Below are 14,636 nucleotides of genomic sequence, written 5' to 3' on the forward strand. Positions count from 1 at the left end.
TATGAAATCACTGTCTGTAATTTGTTCATTACTTCCTGTCATTCAAGAACCGCAGAAACAGTCAGGTTTCACCCCAAATTTACAGATTTGAGCAGTCTGCCTCACTCAAGTCCTTTAGATATTCTGCTTTCAATACAGATGATTCCTCTTTAGCCCTAGGTAATATCTTTGACACTAGAAGTCTGGAACTATTTTTCATTTATTTGGTATCCAACTCCTCAACAAATCGGCATAACATAGTCTGATGCTGCCCACTGCAAAGAAACTACCCAGCTCAGATATAGACTGTTAATCCTGAAAGCACTTACAACTCTTCACCACGGTAAGCCCATTTATTTGCTCTCAATAATATTGTCAACAAATGTACAGGAGCAGAGCAGAAGTAGGTAACTTTCAGACAAACAGGGAAAATTTATATGAAAATTTTATGTCAAGTATAATTGATGATTACCATTGGCCCTGTGCTTATTGCTTTTGTGCTTTTTTTTTTTAAACATTAGTCTAATTCTCATTGTGAGCCTTTATAATGTCTTTTTCTGTTGTACATTATTTTAAACTGAATGTAGGTACTAAAATAATTGTTTAGAACACATCATCATATTTTTATCATTTAAAATTATTTTCACTCATCAGCAAGTACTTTTAGTTTGTATTCTTAGCTATTTTACAAAACTAAGCATCCATAACACATATTCTCAAGGTTCTGAGACCGATTAGGGGGGCATTTGTAGTAACAAGAAAAATCTTTACAGAATTTAGACACAGTCATTTGTCAGGGTTTAAGGGCCAGAAAAGACCATTTGATCATCTAGTCTGACCTCCCGTATCACATTCCACCTCAGCATTTCTCCATGCATTCTCTGCATCTTTATGTCATTTTTAATATCCACGTGAACTGCTAACGTTTTCTAAACAATTTATATTGATGTGGAATGAGAAATTCTGCTACTATGCATCATTACAGATTTAGGAAACATAGGAACCCTTTCACACGTTAGTCTTTAAGTAAGAGAAAGAACGACTGGCATGGTGCATACCTGGCACCCCATCCTTACCGACTTGCCTCCTCAACTTTCATGGCCTAAGCAGGAAGAAAGAATCTGTCACTTCGCCTGAAAAGGTCAGAAAGATGAGATGAAAGCATCACAATGGGGATAATCCTATTACTGTAATTAGGGAATCATCATCTATCACTTCAACTGTAAACAAAGCCTTTTTTGTTTTCACTCAGGACTTCCTGAGGAGTGAAGACAGTCTACACCCCCTTCACTCTGCCGGCGCACGCAAAATCTATTTCATTAATTATTTTTCTCATTTACGTTTTTTATCATCATGGGACACACAAGCCTATTAAAAACCAACGTTTTTCATCTATGCATATAACAAATCATGAGAAAAGCTGCTTAAAATGTTAAGTATTGAACTCTCTGAAAGCTGTTTTCTAAAGCAGTAAAACAGCATACTTGGAGTAATGGTGGTATTGAAACTCATGAGGGAAATGCTAGGGGAAAAAAGCAATTTAAAAATATTCCCGAGCTATTGAATGATCACACACCTACTAAAAATTGACAATGTTTTATAAGGTTCCTTAGAGCAGCAATTAAACATTAACAAAAACATACAAATGACCGTCTAGTGTCTAATTTACAATAAATTGTGCTCAAACATTCCATATAATTGCAACCAGTCTCAAACATTATGAACATCCTTTCAGAGCACACTTTGCTGGTTCTCAGCTCTCTCCAGATCAAGCTGCTAGCCCATATGTTTGAACCTTAATGCTCTGGCAATTGCCAACTAACCCATGTTTCTGTAAAGTATGTTAAGGAAAAAAAACCTAGATTAATATATAAGAAATTAAACTACAGAATTCTATCTGATTTCTTTACCATTTTCTTTTTAGCTATCAAAGGCAAAACTATATACAGTCATAAAGAAAAAGGAAACAAAAATTTGAAATTAATCTACTTTTGACATTTTTCTCCCACTCTAACTGTAACTGTAGTCACAGTAATATTTCTGATACAGTTTAAAATTATTTCTTTTGGGGGGCTATTTTTTCTTGTTGTTGTTGCACCAGCAACAAAGATTTTGGTAATGAAATTACAGTACCACCACCTCCTCCACAAAGCTGTCTTCTGGTTATGCTACAGAAATATCTATGCCTTCACTCATTTTATACAGGTGCACCAGCTGTATAAACTCATGTTTCACATTGATTTCAAGTTCTATTTAATGGCCCACGTACAGTTTTATGCACATTCAAAGAATTATATATCTCTCAGTATAAATGTCCTTCTGCCAGCTCTCTGAACTTCAGTAGGGAAGAGTAAAAAAAATTTTTTAATCATACCACATTGATTAAATCAGTTGGCTCATTAGTCTGAAAATCTGTTTTTGATAGTCACCAGTACTAGCCCCACCTAGAAGGCATAAGCAATCCTTCACTGCACATTCTGAACAGGCTGCTCACAGGGTCAAGTTTCTTTCTGTGGCTTTCTCTTAAAACAAAGGTTTTAAAACTCACTTTGAAACTCTGCTATGTTTCTTGGTTTCAACTACAGAAATAATTTTCCATGTTACTTACTGTGCTTCACATGGAAAGCTTTCCAATTTTAATTTCACTGAATCTCCCCTTGTGTTATGAAAGAAGCAGTAGTGTCCACTCTACCTCCTACACAGAATTTGCTATTTTATCGTTATTGCATCCTTTTTTACATATCCCCTTTAAAGTAGAGAGTCTACATCTTTTCTGCACTCCATCAGATGGAGTGATGTCCTATGACATCAGTCATTCTCACTGCTTTTCAGAATTTCTACCCCATTTTTGATACAGAGACTGAAATTACTGTCAATCATGATCCATTTTAACATGTCACTTCAGTGCAGGTGAATTAAAATATCAGCAAGAACATGAATACAGACAAGTAAATTTAAATGACAGTGACTCTTACGTATCTTTCCAGCATGACAAACTTTTTTCAGGTTTTCCTGAAGGCTTGATAGTTTTCCAATGATAGAAGATATGCAATAAAATGACCCCATAATTCAAATCTGTACTTTCAAAATTCAGTGCACTTTACTATTAGATTTAAGTGCCATCACTAATTGCTGATGAAATGCGCCGACTCGTTCTCTCTGGGCTGGCCAGTTCAAGATGCAGCGAGATTTGAACATTCCTCTTCTCAGGTGAAGTGCATGATACAACTTGTAATCTTGGATATCGTGAAGAAAGATCAATATGATGGCGTCCCGACTTTGTTCAATAGCTTGCTGAAGAGCATGATACACCTTAAAACTGAAGCAAAAATAAGACAAAAATACATGTTTTCTTTCATGCGGAGGGAAAAAATGACAAACAGTTCTTTTAACAGCTCACGTAATAGCACATTGCAAACTCAAGGACTGGACTCAAACAGGGGTCTTAATGTCTATTCTGTGATATAAAATTGTCATTACTTACGTTAAATTAGTTACCTTCTAACTAAGAGAAAAATCATCCTCTAAAAATATAACTTAAGTGTACTGTCTTGATATAACCTTGTTTTAGCAAAGTTCCTTTCTTTTCAAGATCACTACATAAGAAACTGTAAGAGACTCATTTAAAGACAAATAAAAATCATCTTTGGATGCTAGTGGTCTCACCCATTATTGCTCTTTTTCAAACACGTAATTTTAAGGAAAGCAATCTGCACAGGTGACAGCTTGACTTTTTGAAAAAGATGTATTGACAGGGATTAAGTTTCCACTAGTGTACATGTAGAGCAATTAACTTTATTAACTTAGGAATTATTCTGAAGTTATGATATATTAAGTGAATATATTAAAATAGAATTTGCATGGTATTTTTTATTAAAGGGTACTTTTTATTAAAATTTTATTAAATTACAGCAAAAAAAGATTACCTTGTTAAAAAAAAAAAAACTATTGAGAAATTTTCTCCCGTACATATAAAATTTTATATCCTACTCACTTTTTGCACCAGGGATCCTGTAAGAGGTGTTCAGTCACAACAAAAATGATCTTCCTGCTCATTTTTATACTGTTAATTGTGGCTTCAAATTCAGATATGCCAGCTTCAAAGTCCCGTTCTTCTAAACAAAAACGAATTTGAAAGTGGTTATTTTCTTCCAGAGACGTGAAATTCTTAGATACCCAATTCCTGTCCTGTTTTGCATGAATAACGTAGGCATCATAATCAAACTCTTCCTGTTGTCTGTCAAGTTCTTTAAAACCGAGTATTCGATTTACTGAAATATTCCAGTAGAAAGCTATTCTCCACCCTTCAAAATGGATGATAAAAACGATAAAAATTACTAGCATCACAGTAGTGGTAGTGATCACAAACAGAAGTTTAAATGGAGCACTGTCTTTGCAGGCTGAGCTATCAAAATGCAACACCAGACTGCCGTGATATTTAGGTGGGGTGTTGCAAATGTACTGGGACCTCAATCCCGGTATATATGCTTGGGTCACATTAAGCCAATCAGCAAACCAAGCAATGCTTTCACAGGTGCAATCAAATGGATTGGAATCCATCTCCAGTATTCTCAAGCTCTTGAAAGCTGGGCCAAACACTTTTTCTTCAACTGAGGTTATCAGATTTTTCTGAAGGTTCAATGAAATCAGAGAGGCTTGGTCATAAAACAGAGTTGCCGGAAGCAAATTCAAATTATTTGATCCTAAATCCAAGTTTTTTAATTGAGACAGACCCTTGAAAACCTGAACTGGAATCTCATCAAGCCCATTTGATTTTAAATTAAGAATACGCAAGTTGGGAAGATCTTTTAAAAAAACAACAGGGCCACCTGGATTTGCATGTTTCCAAAGTCGGGCTAAATTATTGTGCTGCAAATCCAGAATGACAAGTTTGTGAAGTCCATCGAACAAGTCTTCTTTTATGTTTGCTATGTTGTTATTGCTGATGTCCAGGACGGTCAGGTTTTGTAGAGGATGAAAAGGCGAAGGAGAAAGCGCCAGATTACTGCAACCTACCTTCCTCAGCATCAGTTTTCTAAGGCTCGGGACAAAAATGAATGATTCACTTCGCAAAGTCAAGTTCTTATTATAAGAAAGATAAATATCTTGTATATTATTGAGACCTTTAAACTCATGACCTGTGAGCTCTTGACTAATTTCATTGAGACCAAGATCGAGAATTTTCAGATGTCCCAAGGAGGAAAATGCCCCACTTTCTATTGTAGAGATTCTTGTTTTTGTGAGGTTGAGAACCTGCAAACTGGAATTAGCAAGTGATGAAAATGTTTTATTAGTTATTCTTTGTAAGTTTATGTTGCAGTAACAGAGACTCAAGTATTTCAGGTTGTTCAGACCTGTGAACATATTAGCAGTAATTCCTGGAAAATTGTTATTATCCATTATAAGGTACTCCAGGTGGTATAACCAATGAAAGGAAAAATCTTCAATTTTGCCAGCGAGTGAATTTATCAGATTAAGATGTTTGAGGCTGGATAATCCATAAAATAAATGTGAAGATACATGAATGTTGTTATGCTTCAGGTTTAAGTATTGTAAACTTGAAAGCCACTGAAATGAGTCATCTTCTATCACAGACAGAGAGTTTTGGGAAAGGTTTAAAACTGTAAGATTTGTTCCTTGCAGTCCCTGGAAAGTTGACTTGCCAATGTATGAAAGCTTCACATGGCTCAGTGAGAGGTTCTGAATCGCTGTGTTTGATAATTCTGTACAAAGTTTCTTCGTGCGATTTTCACCAAGTTCAACATTGTTCAGTATGAGGCCAAACAGATTTCCAATTGCATTTAAACATCCTGCGTGAAACTGAAAGGAAAAGAAAAAAGAGGTTTGACCTAAACAAGGGGACCGTGTAAGAAAGTAGCCCCATAAAGCCAAAATTTGGAAAGGTTTTCAAACGAGATTTTCAAGCAGAATATAACTCCTACACTCAGATTTTTCCACAGCCAAGTTCAGACAAACACTTCTTGGAGTTTATACTTCTTGTGATAATTTCAGAACTATTAGTTCTAAAATTTGTAACACGATTATCATAATTCTGAGCAGTACTCTTTTAGAAGAAGATAGAAAGTAGCTTCGTGAGGTGCAAGTTAATTACAATTTTGTATCCAACTAGTAAAACTCGTTCACTAGAAATTGAGATAATCTCTTTCTTCAGCTTTCTTTTATTGGTATCTGCTAGGGATACCAATGTACTAGTGCAAAACCAGGTATACTGTAAAAAAGTCATTTAGGCCTTCAGACAGCCAAGAAGAAACCCAGTTTCTCTGTGTGAGCAGAAGCTACACTCAGGAAATGTGATACTACACACTTGCTTCCGCAATATAAATCATAAGCCTCCATCGTAGTGCTGGCCCCTCATCTTGATTCAGATATCAGCTGGATGACTAAATACTCCATTTGTCAGAATGATTCAAATGCATAAGGCTGTTTTTCAGACAGTAGTACTGTAAAAATCAGGGCAGGTTAAACTAGCATAAAGTAGCACTGCCCAAGAAAGTAGCAGTCCCGTCTACTTACCCACACGCTGTACCACCTTGTGCCAACATGGCCATACATGCAGTCACATGGTGAACCAGGCAGGGAACCAGCCTGACTGCAAGCTAACCAAGCCAAAAAATCTGTAGAGTTTCTCCAGTGATCCAGTGCATGGCCTCATTAAAGCTTGTACCAGAAAGAGGGAGGGATGAAGCGGCCAAGGGAAAGAGGATGGTGGGATTTCCTCTCAGCAGTGGTACAAGCTTATGCCACTTTAAAATATTCTTGTAATTTCAATATACATGTTCTTTACGGATCAATCAACTGGGAAAAAACCCAAGCAAATTCAGTGCAAATTCAGTATTCACATGCTGAGGGTCAACTAGTTTAGAACTGCAACACTTACCATCACTCTTCAAAGAATCCTATTGTAACACTGAGGCTCAGGTCAGAGGGAACAGTGAGGTAGGCGGCAGAGAACACACCCACCTGGTTTTCCAAAAGAGGGAGTATACTTTTCCACAATGATTATTTCTCCAGAGTACCCCACAGGCACAAATGAACGTTCTCTTTGATTAACTAGGAAGTGAGACCTAGACTGTATAACTAGCCTTGCATAATATCGCACTTTTTCCCCTCTTAGAAAGTATGTCAGCTGTTCACCTTCAGCACATACAAAAAACATCCTGCATAGAAAATACCTGGTAAGGGTTCACAGAACTACTTGATCTAGCTCTTACTTGAGACCTCTGATCTACATGGAACCAGCTCTTGCTGATTTCAGTGGGAGAAAAATAATTATGTGTATCACTACTGGAGGTCCGAAGCAATGCCGTGTACAATAGAATGGTTTTATCTTTGACCTCAGTGGATCAAAAATGTAATGTAAATGCCATACGGTCATAAAGGATAAATCAGGATAGTTCCATTTTATACTTACACCTGTTGAATTTCTGTTGAAGTGCTTCCTACCTCTTTCAGTGGATTTGATGACAAATCAAGACTATTCAATGAGGTGTTGCTTAGAAAATGAAAGTCTTCCTTTTTTAACTCAGTGATTTGATTGCTATCCAACATGAGCTCACGAAGTTTCTCCAACTGTTGCTGCAATCCTAAGTTTGCTGACTTCAAAAAATTATGAGATAGGTCCAAAATATTCAAGTTCTGGGGAGAAGACGCAAACAGAAAACTATAAAATTATTTTTATTTTATATAATACAAAACTATTTTGAAATATTGCATTAGAATCTAATTGATTAGAAATTAGTTGCAATACTACAGTTAAAATAAATCTGTAATAGAAAAATGGCAGCTTTCAAGCTCCTGCAGGAAGAAGCCTTTTGTATCTTCCCCACCTGTAACTTTCATTGTGTTCATGTCTTAACTTGCTAAAATATCTACTGCGAACCAAAGAGTTACTTTATTTAAAATTCCTTAACTCACTGAAAGCCCTCCTGCTCCAGATAAAGTGATAAAAGCAAAAGCCTACAGCTGGCTGCAGTTACAACTACTGCAGTATTAAACCTTGTGTTGCACCCTCTGCACTGTGGTCCACCCCCATGAATGGAAGAAGTGAGGAAGGGGAGTGCAGTAGCAGCCCACAAAGATCAGTGCTGTACGCCTTGTCATACTCCAGCTCGTGCCCAGGTGCTCAGACTCCTGCACCTGCAGGGGCGGAGATGCTACCCTAAAGGTGACTCCACGGAATGTGCCTTGAGGTGCCCCAAGCCTGGCCTCCAACAGTAACAGAGCAGCAGCAAAGCAAGGAAGGCCAGAACTTCAGTTCTGTTCCCAGCACCGAAGCTGGCTGTACTCATTTGTACCTAGTTGAGAGTCAGCAGTCCTACGATGCAAGCAAGTACATTTTATGTAACTGAACTGGAATACTGAGTTTAGCAGAAAAGTTTAGACTTGTTCAAAACAACATGCACGCTCATTAGAACATTGTACAACAATTAGTACCCACGCATTGTCTCTATTTTCTTTTGTCCTTAGGCCCTTCCTTTTGCATGGTTCCCTGCTTGGTGCAAAGACAATGGAATAGTCTTTTCCTGCCTCCTGTGCTGGTACCCCAACTTCATAGATGCTACAGAGAAGATATTTAACCACAAGGTTAACCACAAGAAGATATTTAAACTACAAGGAAAAACAAAGGTAGAGTAAAAAGCCTTTTTACTCTTTCTCAATCCCCAAAGTCCTGGGAGACACTACATTCAGCCTAAGCACTGGCCTTCATGGTCTGAGTAATTACACCTTGACCTTGAGAATTTAGGCTAGCTACCATTTTTAGACCCCTTGCAACTCAGATTCCACACCATCCATTTTGTCCAATACATCATCTGCTGCTGCTATTCTCCCAGCACAAATCCTGTATGGAGAGGTGCCTCGATGGGATGCAATAGGGAAAAGGGGATGGAGAGCATTGACTCATAAGAATGGCTGAGACTCCAGTGTGCTCTAACACAAGAAGCCACTAGGCCTTTTCTTTAGAAAAACAATGAAGGAAGATTATATGCTGGGTATTTTCAGATGCAAATAGGCAGCTGTTCTGTACACACACTGGAAAATACAGTAAATTCCCCATTTATACTTTATGTATGTGAAAAGGTGCATTTCTAAAGCTTACCTCCAGGGTTTTGAAAGGATCATTTTTTATATCTATTCTGTTGTATCCTAGATTGAGCTCAGTCAGGTTGGTGCAGGAAGCAAAGGCTCTGTCAGGGAGCTTATACAATTCATTATGTTCTAACTTCAGAATCTGCAACAGGGGCACATTTTGGCACAATTCTGGTTGCAGTTTAGAGATGCTGTTGTAGCCTGCATTCAAATAAACCAGCTGGCTGTACTTGGTCAGATTTGCAGGACCTAGCTGTCTTAGCTGATTATGAGAAATGTCCAAACCCGTTATGTTGTTTGGGAGATCAGAAGGAATTTGAGTCAGCTTTAGGTGACTGCAGTCAGCCATTTCATTTCGGATCTGACATTGCTTTCCAACTGATGCACACAGCAAGCAGACAGACACCAGTCTGACAGATAAGCTGCTCCACCAAAGAATAGCACTTCCCATCGTTTTACCTGCAAAGGCAAAACGAACACAGTACAAATTACAATCATTTTGACACAACTTATATCTTAAACTGAAGGCTAAGCAAGCCAGGCTCAGAAAACATGTAGTCTCATACTGAGCAAACACTCAGTATTTTTCACCCATGAAGTAGCATTCATTTCTGCAGAAAAGATATGTCAAAATTTTTCTTTAAAAACAATAGTATTGTCTTATGTAAAAATAATTATGTTCAAAAAGCTACCAACACTTTATCTATTATCAATGCAAATTTCCAACCATTTTCCCTTTTCTGATTAATTTTGCATTGTTTTAACATGCATAAAATACAGTAAGTATGACAAATTATACACAGGCCCCTCAGTGTTAATCACTGAGCTCTAAGCTTAACCACACTGATAAATATTTATACACAGGTCCCTCAATGTTAATGACTACGCTCTGAGCTTAACTACACTTAAAATATTTATAGTTATATGCAGTAAGAATACCTAATATACCACTTCTTTATTTTACAGTTCTTGCCAGTTTTTGTTTTACAAGCCAGCCACACAAAATTCTAACCGTCTTTCCATCTCATAGGGAAAGAAGGAATACCAGGCTATAGAAAGGTGTACGAGAAAGTAAGAGCAGGCAAAACAAATCAGTACCAGCCTAATCAGAGAAAGAAACGGAGAGGAGCCAAGGTGTAGAGAAAACACTGTCCATAGATTCAATACACTTATCCAAATACTTCCAGGAAAACTTACACATTTAAGAATTTATATACCCCACCCCATATGTTTTGAGCATTTCCATTAGGATGTCAACCTCTGTCCACTGGTGCTCTAATCTTCAATGGCTCTGCCTGTTTAGGCATTACATATCTGATAAATCTCAGACTTTTTCATATTTTATTCAGTTTCGATTTAGTATCCGTAAGATTGAAATTCACCTGGTGTTCTTGTAATACAGCTTTACTAGATAAGGAAGAAAATTAATTCCACACAAATTCTGACCAGAATAGAGCTGTAAGAGCTTAGAAGGGTTTGACTAACCTCCTGAGTCATGGGGCTTGTCTAATTAAATAGCATTTCTGCTAATCAAGAGAAGAGTCCAATATATCTTCCATATCATTCTCTACTGAACTAATCTTTAGTACAGGGAGAACAAATACTTCGGGAGTGCTTGTCAGAACATTTTTCCATGCTTTAGCAGAGAACAGTAAGCTTCAATTTTTTCTTTTTTAAAAAAAATGTAAAGCTTATACTTTCACCCCTGCAGCTTTGAGTGTCTCCACAATCTCCATATACACGTATCTGCCAGCCTCAATTTACCAACGAGTTAAGTCTCGGCATGGTGGGCTCCCGGGTAGAGAAGACTCGGTGCCCCACTACAGAACAGGCTATAGAAGGGAATTTAACCTTGCTAGACTTAACAGGAATTTAGAAGAGCTTCTCAAAATACTAACTCCCAGGAATATGAGCTTTCTTAGTTCTGCAGCTCACGTTTTCCTTTGCTTGGAACCTGTGTTTAATTAACATGATCTAGCTTTGAGCACGTTAGATTATTGCTCAATAGCAAACAATGAAACAAGAAATGAAACCAGCACACTCGTACAGAAGAAGAAAAAGCCTTTGGAATGGATGTATTTTAAAGAGGAGAGTTTTCACTACCATAACAAAACACTGAGGAACTGACACTGCAACCTGCAGCCAAACAGGAGTTTAGCAGGTCAGACCCCAGCAGAGTTTGGCTCCGTAGGTGACCTGCCTTTTCAGAGGGCAAGCATTAGGACTGTTCCAGTGACAAAAAGCCACGTTATAGTGGCCAGAGGGGAACCCTGTGAGTGTCTCTGTACAAGCAACCTGGCCAACTAGGGAGAGACATCAGTAAAATCCAATGGGAGTGGGGACACAAACAAGGGAAAGAGGGACCTAAAGCATTACAAAGGTGTACACAAAGGACTGCAAAAGACAATTTAAAATAAACTTTAATGAAAAAACTATTCCCTGCTGGGCACTGCATGTGGGCCTGACCCATCTCCTGCAGCTCACACAGCCTGGCTCTCCACTCACCTGCCACTGGCAAACAGGGAAGGGGAGGAGACAGCAAATAACTGAACCTGATAGTCCTGCAGAGAGCCTGACCTGCTACAGCTGCTGCTGAACACAGCACCCGTATCCCTGTAGCTGAGGAAAATAAAGGACCACTTGTCCTGCCTCATTCCTCTGCATCCCAGCTGCTAGAAGAGCTAAGGAAACCAAAGGGGGAGCTTGTCTGTAACAAAGGCTTTACCTCTGGCCTGCATCCTTCTGAAGGTTTGTTTTAGGGAGATCAGATAGCTGCCAGGCTCCTCGGCAGCTGTTGCCAGCTCATCTTTAAGTTTGAAAGGCACAAGAAACGTACTGCACAAACAAACCGAGTTCTTTGGCTGACTTCCAGCGAGGCCTGAAGGGCTGCCTTTTTCTGCTTTTTTCATTGCAGGAAGTCTGGAGTCAGCTTTAGGTGTTTTATGCTTTGGTTGGGGATCCAGTGAAGAAAGCACACACCCAATATCAGACTTAAGGGACAGTGTTACAGAATAATATTTAATAGACAAAAGAAAGAATGACAGTTTTAACGTTACGAGCAAGAACTTTAAAAACCTGGAGGATTTAGCAGGGGAGCCTCCAGCATCTCCCAGAGAGGGACATTCCCACTTCACCTATATTGCCTTTTCTTTTTTTTAAAACACAAAAATACCTCCTGCCAGCTGGGGACGGCACATCCAGGCACAAGCACCAAAGCACACTCATTAAGGAAAGGGAAGCGGCACCGACTTTGCTAACTTGCAAGTTCAGAGAAATCCAAGATCAAGGAAACGCCCCGAACTCCCGAGCAGTACTTTGGCTTGGTACCTCTGACACCTGCATTTATTACTAAGAAGCGAAGAATGGCGTCCACTTACCGCTGCGGGCTTTACCTCCTCCAGTTTGGGGGCATCCAGGGACTACGCAAGTTTCTCAGCACACGAAAACCTTGAGGAAACGCGCTGCGCGGAGCCGGAAGAAGTGAAACCGGAGGCGGGAACGGGCGCGCCGGGGCGAGCGGCGGAGCCGGCCCCTGCGGCGGGGGGGCGGCGGGTGCCCCCGCCAGCCGGCGGAGCGAGCCGGGACGAGCATCCCCCGAGCCGCGGCGGACGCTGCTCTCCCTTCCGCGCCGGATTTCCCTGACCTGAAACGCTTCGGAGGTGCCGAGCGTGGAGATCGCCCCGAAGCTCGGGAGTCGGGCTGGCACTTGGGATTTGCTGACAGAAACCCATTTAAGCACGCAGATGTGTCACAGATGAGCAGCATCACACAATCCCGCTCGTAATTCAATTGCAATTTATTCCTAGCTCATTCCAGTGTCTCTGAAAACCCTTCAGGACATACCCCAAAATCAGATATGCTGACCGACGGATTACTGACATAGGAATATTACTCTCTTAACGTAGAAACAAAGCACCGATAGGTTCCTACAGAGCCACATAAAGTATCCCTTTTTAAAAGGGAATTTATTTATGTGAGAAAGTAATGTATTACATTTTTAAGAGAGATAACAAAATATTTTCTACTGTACTAAAAGTAAGAAGTTGTTTTCAGAAGTCCAAGTAAAATTTTTAGGTACAGCTTTTAGATGTGTGTCCTTCTGGTACTGTTTGTGAATTCACATGTCCCTGCTTTCCTAGGGACCTCACCCTCAGCTTCCTGGATGTGACAGAAGATCCTACTGCTTCAGCTACATTGGCATTGGCGAATCCTCTGCAGGGCTCATCCAGCCATACTTAGGACACAACCACAGCACTGTCTTCAGCTTAAATTTTTAGGTAGTAGTGCTGTCCCTCTTGAGTAGAGAGTGGGTAGCTGCCGACTCACCCAGAATTCTTCATGCAAAGCTCTAATTCTTCATTCAAACTGTTTGAATTACAGCCCACAGGAATGTGTTAACCATCTGCCCACCAGGAGCTCTGGGGAGGGAGGGGACACTGTGCCGGTTTCTACCCTATATCCTGTTAAATCTGGGACCACTGACAGATTTGCTGTGGAGCCCAGGGAGGTAGGCTGGCTACCAAAGAGGTTAGGGCCCTTACTTCCTATTCCCACTCTCTGAATTCTTTCAGCAACTGCCTAATATAAGTTAATGTTTATCCTTGGAGTTAGGACACTGAAACTGAGACCAGAACCAAGCTCTTTTGGAGCTGAAAGGCTCTAAAGCCTGTTTCATTCCCATTTCACAGTTAAACCTTGATCCTCCCTTTCATCTTGCTATGGGAAGAGCAAATTTCCGTTCCATGCTGCCCTGTGTGCTTCTGCACTGGATACGGTCATTTGATCTTAAGCACAGCCACCTGAAGTCACAATGAGTTAACCTGAAGAGGATTTTTCTCTTTGTGTTTTGTAACTGCTGCTTTGGAACAGAAGAGATCACACTGATGTTATAGAAACATAATAATTAACAACCTTTGCATATCATTATTCCAGCATAGCAATACTGTCAGGCATTTTGCCTCATATCTCCCCCTACACCATACTCACACTACAGATAAAATCTGCTCTTTGATCTCACCTCACAATTTATTCCCTCTCAGTCCGTAGGGGAGTATTTGGAAGCTGGAGTAGTTTCAGGCACAATGGAGGAAAACCATCTGATGTTGATGAAGCTGCTAATTTTATCAGTAATTCCTTTCCAACACTATAGCCTTAGAATAATGTCAGTGGCTCAGGCAGACAATGGCACAAGGGTGCTCAAAAACTCCACTCTTTTGTAGAGCACTTGCACTGGGGGTAAGAACATTTATTTTATTTGCAGAAAATTTCAAAGCAACAAAGCTGTTGTAGACATTTTGCAGCATGATTTGCAAGAACCAGCAGATACTACTGTGCAAGGTAGACTCTAGGACATGCACAACCAGTGCAGGTTCAGCCAAGTATGGTATTTCTGAGGCAGAGGACAAAATGGACACATCTGTGCTTATTTCAGTGGTGTGAAATCACATCAGGTTCTCAAGTTGTCACAACTCCACTGTACTTATGTTTTCAAGTGCTGGAAAGGACATGGCAAACTCATAATGGAGGGGAAAGTCGAGCACTCCACATGT

At 39.7% G+C, this 14,636-nt stretch overlaps 1 protein-coding gene across 3 annotated transcripts; it reads right to left on the bottom strand.

Annotated features, from left to right (window-relative positions):
* Nucleotides 1-1,559: 1,559 nt before the first annotated feature.
* On the bottom strand, nt 1,560-12,554 carry TLR3 (toll like receptor 3). Of its 3 annotated transcripts, XM_076336365.1 has the most exons (5): nt 12,465-12,554; nt 9,098-9,546; nt 7,444-7,635; nt 3,974-5,799; nt 1,560-3,298 (listed from the first exon to the last, which is right to left on the bottom strand). In XM_076336365.1, exons 2-5 carry the CDS (start codon nt 9,536-9,538, stop codon nt 3,070-3,072), a joined length of 2,688 nt encoding a protein of 895 aa, XP_076192480.1. In that variant the 5' UTR covers nt 9,539-9,546; nt 12,465-12,554; the 3' UTR covers nt 1,560-3,069. The 3 variants fall into 3 exon arrangements, with proteins under 3 accessions (XP_076192480.1, XP_076192482.1, XP_076192481.1); XM_076336367.1 differs by lacking the exon at nt 9,098-9,546 and having other exon boundaries at nt 12,480-12,554; XM_076336366.1 differs by lacking the exon at nt 9,098-9,546.
* Between the last annotated feature and the right edge of the window lie 2,082 nt (nt 12,555-14,636).

Source organism: Aptenodytes patagonicus, chromosome 4, assembly GCF_965638725.1.
Source record: "Aptenodytes patagonicus chromosome 4, bAptPat1.pri.cur, whole genome shotgun sequence".
NCBI classification, from domain to species: Eukaryota; Metazoa; Chordata; class Aves; order Sphenisciformes; family Spheniscidae; genus Aptenodytes; species Aptenodytes patagonicus.